The following is a 17,563-nucleotide window of genomic DNA, read 5'->3' as shown; positions in this document are numbered from 1 at the left end:
ACGGGCCCAGCTGATGTCGAGGATCTGCTCGACCTTGGTGGCGCGCTTTTCAGCGTCTTTCCACGTGGTGAAGGTCTCGAGCTCAATCTTACGATACACACGGGAGGGGATGCCGCTCAGGTACTTGTCGCATAGCTCCAGGTCCCCATACCCAGAGCGATCCGCCGGACCCTTGAACAGCGTGAAGAATTCCGCGGCTATCACAAAACCTACAAACCCACCTTATAGCTTGATGGTAAGAGGGGGAGATAAAGCACTTAAGTGTGGGGGAGGTAATGCTGTTAAGCGCAACAACAAAGTGAATAGAACTGGGGGACAGGGTGCCCCAGGATGCTGCCTTATATACATGAGGGAAAACCCCCCAGGGACCGGTAATGGACCCCTGGTACCTAGCTGGGTAAGGATTACTAAGTATCATGTGCTTTATGATGTCATATATGATGTCATAGTCTGGCCCTGCCCTGCCCTGGGCCTAGGGTCCAGAATTGACTGGCCTATGGCCTAGTGCCTGAGCCTAGCTCCTACCTATGATGTCAGAATGATGTCATGGTCCAAAAGGAGTCTGGTTTCTATCTAGAAAAGGTCCGGCATCAGAGTCCAGCCTGATGTGTCCAGAACAAGATCATGTGTCGCTTATTTAAGCGGATAACCCCTTAGATATGTAGATGTACCCATATGCGGACGGATAAGTATGGATAAGTCCCTATACCCTTTGATATGTCCGCAGAAATAGCGGAAAAATTAGGTAAAATTAGGGAAACTGTGACAGTACCCCCGCCTCTAGCTTCGAGCTCCGTTTGAGAAGTTTTGACCATTTGACCAGTGAAGTGCCTTTACGCTTTGGTAATCTCGAGATCACAATCGGCTATACGCTCAATAATGAGCTGAGCAATGGGGTCGCCTTTGGCGATCTTCAGCCCGGATGGTCCGGTGTTGGTAACAACAACCTTGACTTCGGCTGGGTCACCCCGCTCGATAATGCCTTCGATTGCTCGGATTCCTTTGGCTAATGGATTTCCTACTGGGGTAATTCTCCTGTAGGTGCCAACTGGTAGTTGTATCTGGATTCCTGTCGGAATCTGCAGTGTTGCATTGCTGGCGACTTCCTGGTTTTGACTCGCATACAGTTCAAAGCCTGCTGCTGTATTGGTCTTTCTCTTGGGTTCCTGGCCTCCTCGTAGCTCAACTTGGAGTGTTGCATCCCTTTTCAGGAGAGCAAACACCTTGTCATCATTATCATTGAGCGACCTGATTGCATGTGGGTGCGCATCATGATATTCCTTGATGAGTTCCTTCAAGCCTTTGAGGTTCGCTACTGGTTCCCATGTATCCTCGTCGGGAGTGGTATTCTTCCATTGTACGAGGTACTGAAGCTTGCGGTAGTGCCGGCGAGAGGATAGGATCTTCTCCACTTCCCATTCTTCATGACCATCAATAATAACCGGCTTTGCAGCTGGTCCTTTCTGGCCTGGGATTTCCGCCTCGTGATAGGGTATAAGCTTACTGGCGTGGAAGACCGGATGTAATTTGGTCAACCTCGGTGGCCATTTCAGTCTGAAGGTGACTGGAGAGAGTTTTTCAACAATCTCGAAAGGCCCCGAATACCATGCGTTGAGTTTTCGACCAGTAGTTTGGTAGTCTCTGAGGTCAAGTAAGACCTTGTCGCCCACCTTGAAGGGGACTTTCTGGACTCCTTGGTCGTAATACCACTTCATACGCTCAGCTGCCAGTTTGAGAGCGGCTTTCGCCTGTTCCTACGCTTGTTGTCGGTTCCAAACAATGTCATTGAGGTTGCTTTTTTGCACCTCCTTCATAAGTGTTGGACCTGCCCGTGGATGTCTGCCGTATTCCAAGAAGAATGGTGTCTCCTTGGTGCCCTCATGCGCTGCATTGTTGTAGGCAAACTCAGCAGAGCTAAGTAGCCTTGACCAGTCGTCGAGTTGATAGTCAATGTAACAGTGAAGATATTGCTCCAGAACTTGGTTGACTCTTTCAGTCTGACCATCAGTCTGTGGGTGGTACGTGGTGGACATGGTGGACTCTATCCCTAGTAGCTTACACCATTCCTGGAACAGTATAGCTGCAAACTGAACACCTCGGTCGGATATAATCTGGGATGGTAAGCCGTGAAGCGGATACACCCGATTGTATAGCAATTCTGCTAGATCCTTTGCCGAGAATTCGTTTGTTATTGGGTAGAAGTGAGCCCGCTTTGTCAATCGATCCACAACTACACAAATGGCATCGTAACCATCTGATTCTGGGAGCTGAGTGATGAGGTCGATGGTCATAACTTCCCATGGCCCTTTCGGGACACGGTTGGGTTGCAATGGTCCATACAGCTGCTGCGGACGATTCTTCATCCATTGACAAATGTCACAGCCGGTCACATACTTCTTGACAAATACCAACATGCTAGGCCACCAATAGTTGCGTGAGACGAGTTCATATATCTTCCACCTTCCGGGATGTCCGGCTGAAGGGAGATCATGATGCATTTGAACTATACGCCTGGGCAAGTGGTCCTGCTCGCTGTTGGGGATATATACTTTGCCGCAATAAAGCAACAATCCATTCTCATAGTTCCAGTCCACAAGGGACTTGCCGAATTCTCTAGGACCTGACTTCAGCAATTGCTGATAGTTCTTGGTCACATCGTCATGTAGGAGTGCTTCCTTCACTTCCCTCAGGAGTTGATTGTCATTAACGGGCGACTCATGGGAGGCCTCGACTGCATTGATTGCAAAAAACTCCAGTTTCAACAAAGTTTGATCCCGATTATCGAGGTTCACCCCCTCCTCATGGTCTGGCCTCCTGGACAGAGGGTCGGCGGTAAGCATTGTTTTTCCTGGCTTATGGCGCAAAATAAAATTGAATCGCGTGAGGTACAGAGCCCATCTCGCTTGTCTCCTGGTCAACTTCTGGGTGGTTTTGAAGTAAGTCAGATTAAGATGATCTGACCAGATCTCGAATTTGTCCGAATGTCCCTCCAAATAATGCCTATACTCCTCGAGTGCTCGAATGATAGCAAGCATCTCTTTGTCATATATCTCGTAGTTCCGCTGATGAACATCAAGTGACTTCGAGTAAAAGGCAACTGGGTGCCACAACTTGTCAGTTGGGTCCAATTGAGAGAGAACTGCGCCAGTTGCAAAGTCGCTGGCGTCAGTCTCAAGTCTAAATGGGGACGTTGCATCCGGGATTCGAAGGATGGGTGCTGAGGTAAAGGTCTCTTTCAGACCATTGAATGCCTCTTCCTGCACCACATCCCACACCCATGGTTGATCCTTCTTGGTCAACGTAGTGAGCTGTCACAAGTTGATACGGCGTCTAGCCGTTTTTTAATTTTTCCTTTTTGCGGGCTCGAACCCACGACCTCTGTACTACATGCCCGATATGGACGCATCACTATCTACTGTATGATTAGATTAGATGGGGCGGCAGTGCACGGCACAGCTCGGGCCCCACTGACATAGCCGCTCTGACTCACCGGCCCCCGGGGCCGCGTCGGCATGCTGTGCACGGACCAGCTGCGCACGGACCAGTGCGCACAGCCTGCCCTTATCTTCCCCTGTATATAAGCCGGCCTCTGCTGCCCTAGGGACCTCAGTTTCGACCTCTTGTCCCTAGGTCAGTAAGCTCCCCTGTATCTGCTTACTTACTTATACTAACTAATATACTTTCTTGTCCCTAGCCTTAGGTTTGAGCCTCGCTCACCATCGCTTCGGTAAGAACTAAGTCGAACGCCCCCAGCACCTTGTTTGGTTTTCTCCTGTCGCTTGACCCTAAGTCGCGACATTAGGTCGAAACTCCTCACCGCTGCCGGCATTCACTGGAACACACTCACTTTCTCACTTCCTACAGGTCGGGTGGTGCGCACCTCTACTGTACCCTACGATACTTAGATAGCGTACGATACATCGCCACCACTTAAGGGACGAACTCTTCGGTATCTGCACTTCAGTGGGCGATACTTGTCCTCACGGACGCGTGGCTTAGGTTCCTGCTGCATAATAGTCAAAAGCAGTACTGGGCCCCACGTGAACTGCGAACCTTAGTGTTATCTCGGGCACTGTAGGTGTAAGCTAGTATAGCACGGCCTTTCGTAGTACGCGCACCTCCCCTTCCTCCCCCCATCCAATGTGGCTGCCTGTCAAGGCCAAGTTCACGCATTCGACTCCCAGGATCTCATCGACGTCTACATCCCAGACGGCCCTGAGACCGTCCTCTACCGTTGCGAGCAGCAGCCGTGCCCAAATCGGACACCCCGATCAATTGAGGAGGACTACCCTCGTTACAAGGCGATCCGACGAGCGCAACATCCGCTCGGTCCTCGAAGCACCCTTGCATCTCGATCCGCCTCGCGACACTCTCGCCCTGTCTCCCCTACCTCCCGCCTTCCTCAAACTGTCGTCGCCGGCCCAAGTCAAGCGCAAGGAGATCTCCCTCCAGACCCTGTGCCAGAGCCTGAGCCTGAGAAGGATGACAGTGAAGAAGGAGTCTTGGAGTCCGAGTCCATGGATCCTGCTCGGCCCACCTCGCCGACAGCGCTCGCCCCCGCGTCAGCAATCCCTGACGTACGTAACCCCTCCCCCGAACTTTCTTCGGCGCCTTCACCGCCGACTCCGCCGAGAGGCCGCTCGAGCACTCGCTCCTCTCGAAGTTTGACCAGCGGAAGGCCACCACAGCCGCCTCCGCCCCCACAGCGTCCTCTGTCCCCCCCGACGCCGATAATGTCGTCCCCCGCAGCCATCCCCGACAAGGAGACGTTGAAACTCCTCCTCCCACTCCAATACGACAGCAAAACCGTCATCGAGTGCAACCGGTTCCTATCACAGCTACGCATCTACTGGCTGGTCAACACGTCGTTGACCACCATCGAGCTTAAGGTACAGGTCGCACTCAGCCTGCTCGATGGAGATGCCTGCGCCTGGGCCACTCCCTACTTTGCCCAGCTCGCATCGGTGCAGGTGGGTGTGCAAGGGGCCACGACCCCGTTCGCAAACGAAGCGGCCTTTGCCGCTGCCTTCAGGGCCCGCTTCGGAAATCTCGACGACAAGGCGGCAGCACAAGTAGAGCTGGCAAAGCTCTGCACGAACAAGTCGGTCCGTGAAAAACGCACCGCTGCGGAGTTCTCCGCGCTGTTCAAGGGTCCGGCGGATCGCTCTGGGTATGGGGACCTGGAGCTACGCGACAAGTACCTGAGCGGTATCCCCTCCCGCGTGTACCGGAAGATCGAGCTCGAGACCTTCACCACGTGGCAAGCAGCTGAGAAGCGCGCCACTGAGGTCGAGCAGATCCTTGACATCAGCCGGGCCCGTCGACCCGAGCTGAACAACTTCTTCTCGGCACGAGGTCGAGGACGCGGAGGGGCACGTGGTGGTGCACCCTCGTCGCACGGAACTTCGGCCAGCATCAATGCGGCCGTCGGAAAAGGAAACTTCCCCGGCACCTGCTTTGGCTATGGGAAGCAAGGGTACCGACAATTCGAGTGCCCCAATTGTAAGGACAAGCCTTACACAAAACGCGCCGACGCGCGGGCTACGGTTGCCTCGGGATCCACCCAGGCTGCGACAAGCGCCCCTGTCACGACATCACCCTCGGCAAGTATAAGTGCCGCTTCAGCAAAGTCCGAGCAATCGGAGCTGGCGGACTTAATGGCACAGGTGAAGTCGATGCGCAAGGAGCTCGAGCACTATTGGGCGATGAAGGAGGAGGGTTTTTGATCCGGTCCATGCTTCGTGCCGCACGCGTCGGGCCGCATATATCCTGTAATAAATATGATGTATTGTCGACTGCAATAGTGTATGAGTTGGACCAGGGGTCCCAGCACTTTCACATCCCAGTTCGACTTCAAGGAAGAAGACGGCACAAGGACATAATCGCTATGGTGGACAGCGGAGCCACCACGAAATTTATCAACAAGCAATTCATCATAGAAAATAAGGTGCAGACGCGGAAATTAAAAGAGCCTATTCCGCTCTACAATATCGATGGCACCCTGAACAAAGACAGAAGCATCTCGGAAGTAGCAGTGCTACAGATGCAGATGAGAGAACATGTTGAGAAGACAGTGTTTACAGTCACGGACATCGGTCCAGAAGATGTGATCGTTGGGTTGGATTGGCTACGTGAGCACAACCCCGAGATCGATTGGGAGAAAGGCTCCTTCAAATTATCACAATGCCCTGAAACGTGCAGTGCCAGGAGAACTGGCCGGATGGAGCAAGCAACGACTGCGCGTGATACGGGAGTTAGGCCCACGGCGCGCAGGCGTTCACCGAAGTCCAAACAGTCGGTCATAGGTGCCTGCCGGAGTAAGGTACTCCCGGACTTCGAACCCGAAGAAGATCCGGCAAAAGTAGAGTGGGATGAGGCCGATTTGATCGAAGCCTGGGAGCAAGGTATTACACTTCCCGGCGCCCCTCAGCTGTTCGTCACAGCTGGGCATACGTATTCCCAGCTGTTCGCTGAGGAAGAGATCAAAAAGAAGGTCGTTAAGACCGCCGAGGAGTTGGTACCTAAACAGTACCACGAGTTCCTGAATGTCTTCTCCAAAGAAGCGTCAGAACGGCTACCCGAAAGGAAGCCTTATGATCACGCAATTGAACTCGTGCCTGGCTACTCGACGTTCCACTCAAAGGTGTATCCCTTATCGAACAATGAGCAGGAGGAACTGGACAAGTTCCTAAAGGAGTAGCTGGCGAAAGGCTATATATGGGAATCAAAGTCACCCATTTCGTCCCCCTTCTTCTTCATCAAAAAGAAGGAAGGGACGCTTCGACCCGTGCAGGACTACCGCCGATTGAACGCGATCACAGTCAAAAATCGTTACCCCTTGCCGTTGATTGCTGAGATGGTGGATAAGCTCCGTGGCGCTATGCTCTTTACAAAGTTTGATGTCCGATGGGGATACAACAATGTCCGGATCAAAGCTGGTGATGAATGGAAGGCGGCCTTTGTGACTAACCGGGGGCTGTACGAACCCCTGGTGATGTTCTTCGGCCTCACCAATTCCCCCGCGACTTTCCAGGCGATGATGAACGAGATCTTCCACGATCTCATCGTCGGTGGCAAGATCCTTGTGTACCTGGACGATATACTCATCTTCTCCACCAATAAAGAGGAGCATGAGAAGGTCACACGCGAGGTTCTTCGCTGCCTTCAGGACAACGATCTATTCCTGAAGCCTGAGAAGTGCGAATGGGACGTTCCCAAGGTCGACTACGTCGGCTATGTGTTCAGTGGCGATGAGGTAGTGATGGATCCTGTGAAGCTAAAAGGAATCAATGAGTGGCCGGTACCCCGGAACAAAAAAGATGTTCAGAAGTTCCGGGGGTTCTCCAACTTCTACCGCCGCTTCATTAAGGACTTCGCTAAGATCTCGCGACCACTCGACCGGCTCACAGGGAACGACCCATGGCATTGGGGCGAAGAGGAGCAGCACGCCTTCGATGAGCTCAAGCGGCTCTTCATGACAACTCCAGTCCTAGCGCTGTACGATCCTAATCGAGAGACGCGCATTGAGGTTGATGCCTTGGGCTACCCCACCGGCGGCATGTTGATGCAGAAGCAGGATGACGGCAAATGGCATCCCATCGCCTTCAGATCCCATGCGATGGATCCAGCGCAGCGGAACTACGAAATCTACGATAAGGAAATGCTCACGATCATTGAGGCACTAGATGATTGGCGCCACTATCTCGAGGGGTTACCCAATCAGTTCGAGATTGTAACCAATCATAAGAACCTCGAGTACTGGCGTACATCCCAGCATCTCACACGTTGTCAAGCACGATGGTCGCTGTTTCTGGCTCGCTTTGACTTCTGCATTATGCACAAGGCCGGGACGTCCAATGGAAAGGCTGATGCCCTGTCACGTCGATCAGACCACCAGATCGGCGATAAGGACGATAACACCAATCAGGTGGTTCTCAAGCCAGAGCGCTTCCGCATCGCCTCCGCCAGGCGCGGTCACGCCTCAGTGACAGCCGATCAGTCGCTTCTGAAGCGCATCAGGGAATGTTCGGAGAAGGATCGGGAGGTGGCCAAGGCCCTGGAAAAGGTGCAGGACCTCGGGCTGCCCCGGCTGCAAAGGGGTTTTGAGGAGTGGAATGCCGAACAAGGGCTTCTGCTGTTCCGCGGGTGCGTGTACGTCCCAAAGAATGCGGAGCTCCGGCAGGATATAGTCAAGATCCACCACAACTCGCCGATTGCCGGTCATGGCGGTCGTGCCAAAACCATGGAGCTCGTGTTGCAGAATTACTGGTGGCCTGGGATGTCCAAATTCGTCAATGAGTATGTAAGCACCTGCGACGTGTGCAACCGTACCAAGACATTCCCAGCCAAGCCCCAGGGTCCGCTGAAGCTGAACGAGATCCCCAAGCACCCGTGGCAGATCACCACCATGGATATGATTGTTGGCTTGCCAAAGTCTGATGGGTTCAACTCGATCCTGGTCACTGCCGACTGCTTCACAAAGCAGGTCCACTTCTCAGCCTGTCATGAGACCCTGACGGCAGAAGGTGTGGCAGACCTGTATATCCGTGATGTGTTCAAGCATCATGGGGCCCCAGCCAAAGTCATATCGGACCAAGGACCCCAGTTCGCTTCGAAGTATCTCCACACGGTGTACAAGGGACTAGGGATCGAGCCGGTGCTGTTCACAGCATTCCACCCCCAGACAGATGGCCAGACTGAGCACTGGAATCAGGAGATCGAACAGTACCTGCGTGCCTTCACAAGCCACCGGCAGGATGATTGGGCAAAGCAATTGCCACTCGCGGAGTTCGCACTGAACAACCGAGTTCACTCCACGACCGGGCACTCCCCTTTCTTCCTGCATCAAGGGTACCATCCTGAGATCCAAGTGCGGATCAATCCGATGTCGGCAATGCCTGCGGCCGCTGATCGGCTCAAGATCCTGAAGGAGATTCGCGATGACACGCGCTCGGCGCTCGAGCTGTCGGCCGAGCGCATAAAGGTGTACTACGACAAGCACATGCAAAAGGCACCAGTCTTCGCACCGGGGGATAAGGTCTGACTTGATGCCCAGAACCTTAAACTGAAACAGCTGAGCAAGAAGCTCAGTCCCAAGCGCCTAGGACCTTATGCCGTGCGGCGAAAGCTCGGAGACCTGGACTATGAATTAATCCTGCTGAAGTTGGTGCCGGTGCACCCGGTATTCCATGTCTCCTTACTTAGCAAGTACACGCGTAGCGATATCCCGGGCCGGGAGCCGGAGGAGCCGCCTGCAATTAAGGTTGAGGGCGACGAGGAGTACGAGGTTGAGCGGATCAAGGATTCGAGGATCTTCCGGCGTCAACTGCAGTACCTCGTCAAGTGGAAGGGTTATGACAATTCGCATACGTCATGGGAACCGGCGCGCAATGTTGCCAATGCGCTGGCCCTCATAGCCGAATTCCACCGGAAGAATCCGAACGCCCCTCGCCGCCTCAACACTGCTACCTTTGGTGGTCTCAACTTTCAGCCAATGCCTTCGCCGCTGACTGAAGCACACTGCCGCTCCAGGTGGGAGATGGGCAAAGGCGCCTCGCATGAGGTCATGCGCCATTGAGGGGGGGTAATGTCACGAGTTGGTATGGCGTCTAGCCTTTTTTAATTTTTTCCCTTTTGCGGGCTCGAACCCGCGACCTCTGTACTATATGCCCGATATGGATGCATCGTTATTTACTGTATGATCAGATTAGACGGCAGTGCACAGCACAGCTCGGGCTCTGCTGACACAGCCTGTCTGACTCACCGGCCCCCAGGGCCGCGTCAGCATGCTGCGCACGGACCAGCGGCGCACGGACCAGCGCGCACAGCCTGCCCTTATCTCCCCATGTATATAAGCCAGCCTCTGCTGCCCTAGGGACCTCAGTTTCGACCTCTTGTCCCTAGGTCAATAAGCCCTCACTTGTATTTCTTTCCTACCTTACTAACTAATCCATTTTCTTGTCCCTAGCCTTAGGTTTGAGCCTCACTCACCATCACTTTGGTGAGAACCAGTCGAATGCCCCTCACTTTCAGATATTCCCCTGTTGCTTGACCTCAAGTTGCAACAATGAGGGGACTGAGGAGGTGCTATAGAAAACAATAAGAACACAAGTTGAGAGCAGCAGGTGCAAGGTGACCACAGTGTACGAGATCAGAGTCGGGGAGGCTTAGGTGAGTGTGCTTGGTTAGAGCGCGGAGCTCATAACCTTTTGGAACCTGTACTGAATACTTGTAAGTCTATGACTACACATCAAATCAGTACAGGTACAGAAGAACGGGATGGAGTGAACATACCTCAGCCGTGGTGGTAGAACAACTGAGGAAAGAAGTGGGGGAGTGGGGGAGCGAGGTGTAAGTAGGAAAGGTAGGTATCACGTGTATATAGACAGAGAACAAGCTAAGGTATTGGATGGACATAGGGAGTGTGTTAAAGTTCATCCGAGACCCGAAGCAAGAACGATCAACGAAGATATATTGTGTTTGTCTGAGCTCTGTCAAACGCGTAAGAAACATACAGGATGGCTCGCGCAAAGTCTGCGAGGTACTACAAACAATGCCAAATATGGTGGCATGCGCTCGCCACAATCTCAAGTTCCAACAGAGTGTGGATCGCGAGTGTGGACGTCAAACGTTGCGATCGGGGAAGTCAGAATCCGACAATCAAGCCCAATTTTTGTTGACCACACAAGGTCCCATAGTGTACAAGCCTACAAGGAGCACAGAAAGAAGATGCGAGCAGGTCACGAGATTGGGTAAATCACGAGGGCAATGTAAGCGTCTATTGACAGCCAATGAAAAGACAAGAATCGTGCGAAATCCTCACGTGTAGTCCCATGAGCCAATCAGCGCGTCCATCCGAGATCGCTTAGGTAAGTTACGTGAGTCCACTGTAGGTTGATCAAATGACAGGTCATTCGGAATGTCGCCGTTCGAGGAGGGGAGCTCAGATTCTGCTCGCTGCTTTTGGCCGTTTAAATGTCGCTTGTTTTCCAGCGAGATTTAAGCGGCAATTTTGAACGGTCCTAGTTACGGAGTCTATATGTTTATGCCAACTGGAGCATACACTCATGAACACTACAAGTCCGGCGCGCTTGAATCTCCACCCGAGCAAGACCGGAAGCTTATCGAGTCGTTCATCGACTCCATGAATGGTCCGCTGCTAGATGGCGTCCCACGCGAGAATGTAGTGTTTGAAATTGAGGACATGCGGTTTGAGGTTCACCCTATGCAAGCTGTCAATGCGCCTCCGCATCATCAGCGTGAGCGTAAGGTCCGTTTGCTGCCGCCTGACTGCGTTTTCCATCCGCAAGCTGGTATATGTGCATTCTGCCAGGAGCTTTTGCCTCCCCGTCATCTGCAAAATGTCATATGCCGTTGCAAGAAATGTGAAAAGGCTCTGTTGAGGGAGTTGGCGGACGACTGGGATTGGGATTGAACGTTCGAACTCCAGTGTTCGATGGCTTGACCGGCCACCGACGCGCTCACTGAGTCGGCGCATTGGCGTGTTGAAATCAAGCATATTCGCTGTTTCTCATCTTGCACGTACGATTTGCGTATCGAAGACACCGATGCAATGTACAGCATCCTGAGTGAGTAGAATCTCGATAACTTTATAATGATCTGTTGACTGCGAGACTCAATCCGCTGTACCTAAATTCATCACGGCTACGGATAGTAAGCAATTGGAGCCTACGGCAGGTCACGATGCATGAACACTGAATGTCATGTCAGATCAAACCAATATGTTGTCGCAGCCAACAAGTGTACGTCCACGATGTGCGCCTGTTTCACGTCCATAGCGTACAGCATCGTAAGCCCATCCATACTCGGCGTATGAACCTAGCGTCTATGACAACATGCGCAAGATCGCATTTGTAGCATGAAATAGACATGTTCGTCCGTCCCGCAGGTCTCAGGCTACCTCTCGGCGATTGCAAGTACTGTGCGCCTCCGATACATAAAAGAAATCTCATCGTCAGATCCAGATATGTGCGAGCGAACGTGCGCGGTCAAAATAAGATACATGGCATGCGGCAGCGGGGTATGGAACGCGGAGATTACGGGGGGCCATACGGTTAGCGGATATACGGGCGGATGTATGCGTATGTATACGATGGATTGATGTATATGCAACTGGTGGTCATGCGAATACATGCCGGCTGGGTGGCATGGGGATACGGGGATAGGGCCACTAGCAGGCGGGGCGCGGAAGTGGCACTGGTGACGGAGAAGAATGCAATCTGGGGTGGAACTCGGCAGCGGCAGGCGGGAATGACGGAGGCGGGTGTGGGGCACATCGGCACATCTGGATGGCGGCGGTCACTGCGGGGAAGAAACACTCTTCAGCAACACGGTGATTCAGGCGGAGATGGCATATGCGCACATAGTACTCGACCTCGAGCTGCAGGCGGCACGTTGCGCCAATCATGAAACGGAATGACACGGAGTAAAAAGTCAAGAAGGTTAGAGTATGAAGGAGAATACGCACAAACATGAAAGCCACGCGGCGCGGCCAGAGGATGTTCAGGCCCACGGGGTTATACAGGCGCGCATTCCGGTCTTCGATCAACCTTTGCAGCCGGCGCATCTCCTGCGCACAGCGGGAAAGTCAAGAGTCAGACGACACAATCACGCGTGGGAGAGAGACAGCGTTGTGCAACGCGGCAGGGAGGCCGCACCATGCTGCGGCACGCCGACGCGGGTAGGTGGATTAAGGAGCGACGGCGGCGAGACAACACACCTTCTCGTAATGCGACATCTTGACGAGCCGCGAGGCCTGCAGAGTGAAGAAGGAGAGCGTATTGTCGAGGAAGGAGTGCCCCAGACTGTGCGCTGAGATGAGGATCTCGTTGATGTCGTTGACTGTCTCGAGGAACTGCGTCGGCGTTAGCTGCAGAGCATCGTGAGCGAAGAGCATAAGAGGATACAACCACAATGTGAGCTGCTCACCCGGCCCTCGAACTCGAGCGGATATACCGCGGCGAACTGCGGGAGCTCGCCTGCCGAGTAGTCGCGCTCGATCCGCACGACCTCCCGTGGGTGGTGCACGCCGATCTGGCCCACTGGCGGCGTCCCATACGCCGCATCAGGTGGTGGGGGACCAAAGTAGTATGACGAGTAGGGGATGAGTGGTCGCGACCGTCTAGAGGCCCCGAGCGGCGTCAGCAGAAGAATGGAAAACAAAACGAATGCTGCACGCACAATGGTTTTGTTCCTGAGAACTCATGCACGATGCGCGTGTGCGACGAGCCATACGGGTCGCGCCCGCCATTCGTCGCGGGCGGGTCCATTGTCTCCCATGGCGGCGGCGACGGCGGGTGGACGTCGAGCCGGAGCGGGTGCTCGTCCGTGTGCGCGTGCTGGGCGCCCGCAGCGCCGAACGCGATGTGCAGGGCGTGATCTGCGGACGGGACGCCGTCTTTGGATTCCGCCGTCGTCGCAGAGCCGAGGTCGTCCTCGCGCCAGGACGCACTCAGCGCGCCGATGTCCATCTCCGAGTCGGGCGTGCGCGGCTGTGCGTGGGTGTCGAGCGGTGTGAGCGGGTGCCTGGCGGTGTCGGTGGTGGGCGAGGGGCGGAAGCCCATCATGGCCATTCTCTGCACGAGCTCTGGGTCCGACGCAAGGTCAGGCTCGGCGCGGGGTGCGCCTGCCCGGGATGCGGAGGTGCTGCCACCCGACTCGTCTGTGCCCTCACCCGCTGCTGCCTTCCACTCGTCCTCTTCTGCGTGTGTGTCTGCGGTCCCTGGCGTAGCGGCCCGTGGTGGATGTGGGTCGGTGTGCGAAGACAAAGGGGGGCTGGCGCGTGGTGAGGATCGCGGCGGTGGCGGCTCGACAGACATTTCTGGCAGGTACCAATCGCTCCAAGGTATCCGATTCGCAAGCACGACAGAACAAGCAGAACAGAACAGACGACGGGGCCTCCGGCGAAGTGAAAGAGCAGAGTCGGAGGGCTACAATACAAGCATCGACGGTGAGACCGCCGTTCATCACCGGTCTTCCCGCATTCACGCTGCTTATACAGCACCGCCGCGGAGTCAAATTCGCGCTCAGTTGTCTTCAAAATCGTCCGCCACCTCATTCTGCACTCGCAGCAGCATTTCCTGAGACTTCACCGCATCCTCTGTCGGCCCTGGGGCTTGTTTGCTGTGCATGCTCCTTCGGCGTATCTTGGGATGCGCTGTGTGGGAGCCCGTTGTTCCTTTGCTTGCAGTCCAAGTACTATATCCTCCCTGCACGTTCCCTACGCGTGCCTTCTTGGGGACAGAGACAACAGCTCGCTCTCAGGATCTTGAGAAACGGGTGCGAAAATCTGTCGACGTGATACTCGGAAGCAGCAACACGCTGTAGTCCGCCTCGCACAACCACCGCAGTGTCGTACGCTGCGCGGAACTTGGTGTATCCAGATGATACCCACTCAAAGCCCACGATCACGTACTGCCTACTTCCAAATTGCACGTCACCAGTGATTCTCAACTCTGTCCGTCATCGTACGATCCATTTGATTCTCTTCACCATCACGGATGCGCTCCACGGCCTCCGACTGTTTACTGGGGCCCGAACGGCTGCTGCTGGTTCGCGATATATGTGACTGCCAATTAAGTTGGGACATCACTGCTCCACAACGCATTTCAGGTTTGGTTGTGATTGTGCCCATGTACTACGCCATACCAAGACAACTCACCGCTTTGTGGATATGATCGGCTGAACGGTTGGCCGGCCCACGACACTTCCCAAAAATCTGGCCTCAACCCAATCTCACGCGCGCCGTGGTATCGTACGCGGTGCGGAACTTGGCCTGGCTAGTCGTAACCCACCCAATGCCCATGACACTGACAGAACGTGATGGTGGCTGGATGCACTCCATACTTCCTGCTCGTTCACATGTCGCCGTGGAACCGCAGCTCTGTTCGTTGTTAACCCCTCATCATCGCAGTTGCGCTTCATACGAGCCGCCACGTTCAGGGCCCAATATCCCTGTTTACCATTTGCGCCACTTATTGTGTCATACGGTCTGTAATTGAGCCTTCGGCTCGTCGATCACTGCCCCATAAGCACGTTCGATCTTGGTGTAAATGTAAGCACGATAGTTCATAATAGTGAAACTCTATTCACCGTGTTGTACAATTTGACAGTCGCAGCGCGTAATTAATCATAGTGATACTTAGGCTATACTGCAACTCATACATTTCCCTGCATGTTGCATGGATGGAACATACTTTTGATTCTGTGCTCCGTAGTCATATGTACTATACACAACTACCGTTTAAATATTGTATATGCAGGTAGGAGTACACTTCATGCTACATAGCGAAAGCAACACTCGGCATGTCTGTCATAATGGTCGTCATGGGAAATGGAGGCACCGGAACTTTGCAGTGTGAGTGTGGACAAGAGTCTGTTACGTGACAAGAACGATGAACGACGAACGACGAGCAGCAAGCAACGAGACGAACACAAACTAGGGTATCGGCCCCGAGCGGCCGTTGTGATGGCTTCCGTGGCTCGACGACGGGGACGGCGTGCCCTTCATCGCGGACGGCGACCCCACACTAGCACCCGCCGCCGTCTGATGCAGCACGATCTCGCGCTTGCGCAACGGCGACGTCGAGCGCGAGTGCCGCCGCTCGTCCTCCATAGAGCCCGGCTGCTGCTGCACCGGCGGCGACCGCGACATCGGCGGCGGGAGCTGCATCCCGCCCGCGCTGTGCGCGCCGATTGGGCGCGGGTGCGGCGGGAGCGTCATCGGCAGCGACGGGCTCGGCGGGTACGACCGCGCCTCCAGCGCCTGGCGGCCCTCGGGCGAGTGCGAGTGCGACATCGGCTGCTGGTGGAACGGCACGGGCGAGTGGCGCGTCGGCGTGGGCGTCGGCCGCCCCGCGCTCCCGCTCGACTGCGGCGACACGCGCGGCTGCGTGATGCTCCCCACGCGCGACCGCTTGTACTCGTTGTCCTCGACGCCCGGCCCGGGGCTCAGCGGCCTTTTGGTGCCGCCCACGGGCGGAGACGGGCGCGACGACATCGACGGCCGGCGATGGATGAACTGCGGTGACTGCTGGGGCGGCCCGCGAGACCCTACAGGCACGACGAAGCTGCGAGGCTCGGCGGGGCGCGACGACGCAAGGTTGATGAGCGCGTCCGCGACACCCTCGTCGTAGTCTTCGTCGACGGTCCTTGCTGGCGGCATGTGAACAGAGTTCGTGGGCGACGGCTGCGTCGAGCGGCCGGCAGAGCCAGAGCCCGTCGAGCTGGGGTCGGGGCTACTCTTCGACGCCCTGAACGACTGGGCACTATAGCCCGGGGTCTCCTGGCGCGCCGGCTCCTCCTTGACACGCTTCGCAGTCGCGCGCCGCCTGCGTTCCTTCTTTGGCGGCTCCGACGCAGGCACGCTGCCGCCCGACTCCGAGTCCTTGTCCTTCGTGTTCCGCCGGCGACGCTCCTTCGGCTCACCCGCTGCGCCCTGCAACGGCATGCGCGGGCTCTCCGACGTGCGGCTATACGTGGGTGGCGGTGGTGGCGGCGGCTGCGCGTGTACACGAACCGGCTCGGGGGATGCGTAGCGCCTCTCCGGCCGCGCCTCCATAACCGGCTCGCGCTCGTACTCGCGTGATGGCGCCTCCCGTGCGTCGAACCGCGGGTCATAGCGCCGCGCAGCCTGCTCGTGCATCACGGGCGAACGCCCTGCAGGGACCATGGGGCCACCCGTGCGCGGGTCCCAGTAATGCCCGCGGTAGCCCGGGTGCGACATCTCCGGGCTGCGCTCTCGGGGCGCGCGAGGACTCGGGGCGCGCGGGGGCATGGAGGGAGAGTGCGGGCGGGAGTACATCTGCTGGTGAGGCGGCGGTGGCGGGTACTCAGGGCCTTGTCGCCCTCGGCGGTCGCGATCCCACTCTACATGCTCAGCGGGCACCATGCGACGATCCCAAGCGGTGTCCCGGTCACCCAGTGGTTCCCGCGTATAGGGAGGCGGTGGCGGTGGAGAGCGGCGGGATGGGATGGGCGTCTGGCCAGGGCCCACAGGCTGTCTGTCCATGTAGGCGGCGCGCCCGTTGGCGACAGACGGCGGCCGCATAGCATGCTGAGGCGACGATCCGGGCGAAGGCGACATGCGGTAGCGAGCAGCGGCAGGATCATGGGGGTACACGCTTGGGTGAATAGGGCCACGCATCTGGTCAAGCGGGGGCGGCTGCTGCTGAGGAGCAGGATGATGCAAAAGCAGGCTCTGCCCAGCGGGTCCGCGCGGTCCCTCACGGGAAGAAGCGTAAGGACCGGACGGCTCACGACTATGCAGCGGCGGGCGGTCGACGTCCATAGGTGCCAACGCATGGACCGGTGGGTGACGGCTTTCGTCGAGTATGACTGGAGGCGGCGGGCCGCCGCGGAACGGTCCAGGCGACGAGCGTCCAGGAGCCTGCGGCTGAGGCGGCATCGGCAGCGGGAGTTCACCAGGGGGTCCCCTCGAGTCCGTACGGAAGATGGGCTGCGGACGAGGACCGATACCTGGCTGGAGCAGCATCGGAGGGCCTGACAACCCGGGCGGTGGCATCATCGAGTTGGCGTACGCCGT

General features: G+C 55.9%; 3 protein-coding genes across 3 annotated transcripts; 2 read left to right on the top strand and 1 right to left on the bottom strand.

Moving 5' to 3' along the window:
• Window positions 1–232: 232 nt before the first annotated feature.
• POSPLADRAFT_1128731 (hypothetical protein) lies at window positions 233–606 on the top strand (the record flags this gene model as incomplete). Its single annotated transcript, XM_024483766.1, has 2 exons — window positions 233–397; window positions 538–606. 2 exons carry the CDS (start codon window positions 233–235, stop codon window positions 604–606), a joined length of 234 nt encoding a protein of 77 aa, XP_024344857.1.
• Window positions 607–3,905: 3,299 nt separating this feature from the next.
• Window positions 3,906–4,888, top strand: POSPLADRAFT_1129231 (hypothetical protein; the record flags this gene model as incomplete). The annotated part of the gene is made up of 4 exons (XM_024483823.1): window positions 3,906–3,963; window positions 4,079–4,080; window positions 4,110–4,577; window positions 4,673–4,888. Coding segments are annotated over 4 exons (744 nt in total), but the record flags the coding sequence as incomplete, so codon positions are not given.
• A 7,210-nt stretch (window positions 4,889–12,098) lies between these two features.
• On the bottom strand, window positions 12,099–13,886 carry POSPLADRAFT_1177077 (hypothetical protein). Its single transcript, XM_024488468.1, has 6 exons — window positions 13,201–13,886; window positions 12,949–13,141; window positions 12,740–12,889; window positions 12,488–12,589; window positions 12,383–12,400; window positions 12,099–12,321 (listed from the first exon to the last, which is right to left on the bottom strand). Exons 1-6 carry the CDS (start codon window positions 13,836–13,838, stop codon window positions 12,319–12,321), a joined length of 1,104 nt encoding a protein of 367 aa, XP_024344855.1. The 5' UTR covers window positions 13,839–13,886; the 3' UTR covers window positions 12,099–12,318.
• Window positions 13,887–17,563: the final 3,677 nt, after the last annotated feature.

The sequence above is a fragment of the Postia placenta genome, assembly GCF_002117355.1.
Source record: "Postia placenta MAD-698-R-SB12 unplaced genomic scaffold POSPLAscaffold_1, whole genome shotgun sequence".
In the NCBI taxonomy this organism is placed as follows: Eukaryota; Fungi; Basidiomycota; class Agaricomycetes; order Polyporales; family Adustoporiaceae; genus Rhodonia; species Rhodonia placenta.
This window is presented reverse-complemented; position numbering and strand designations above follow the sequence as displayed.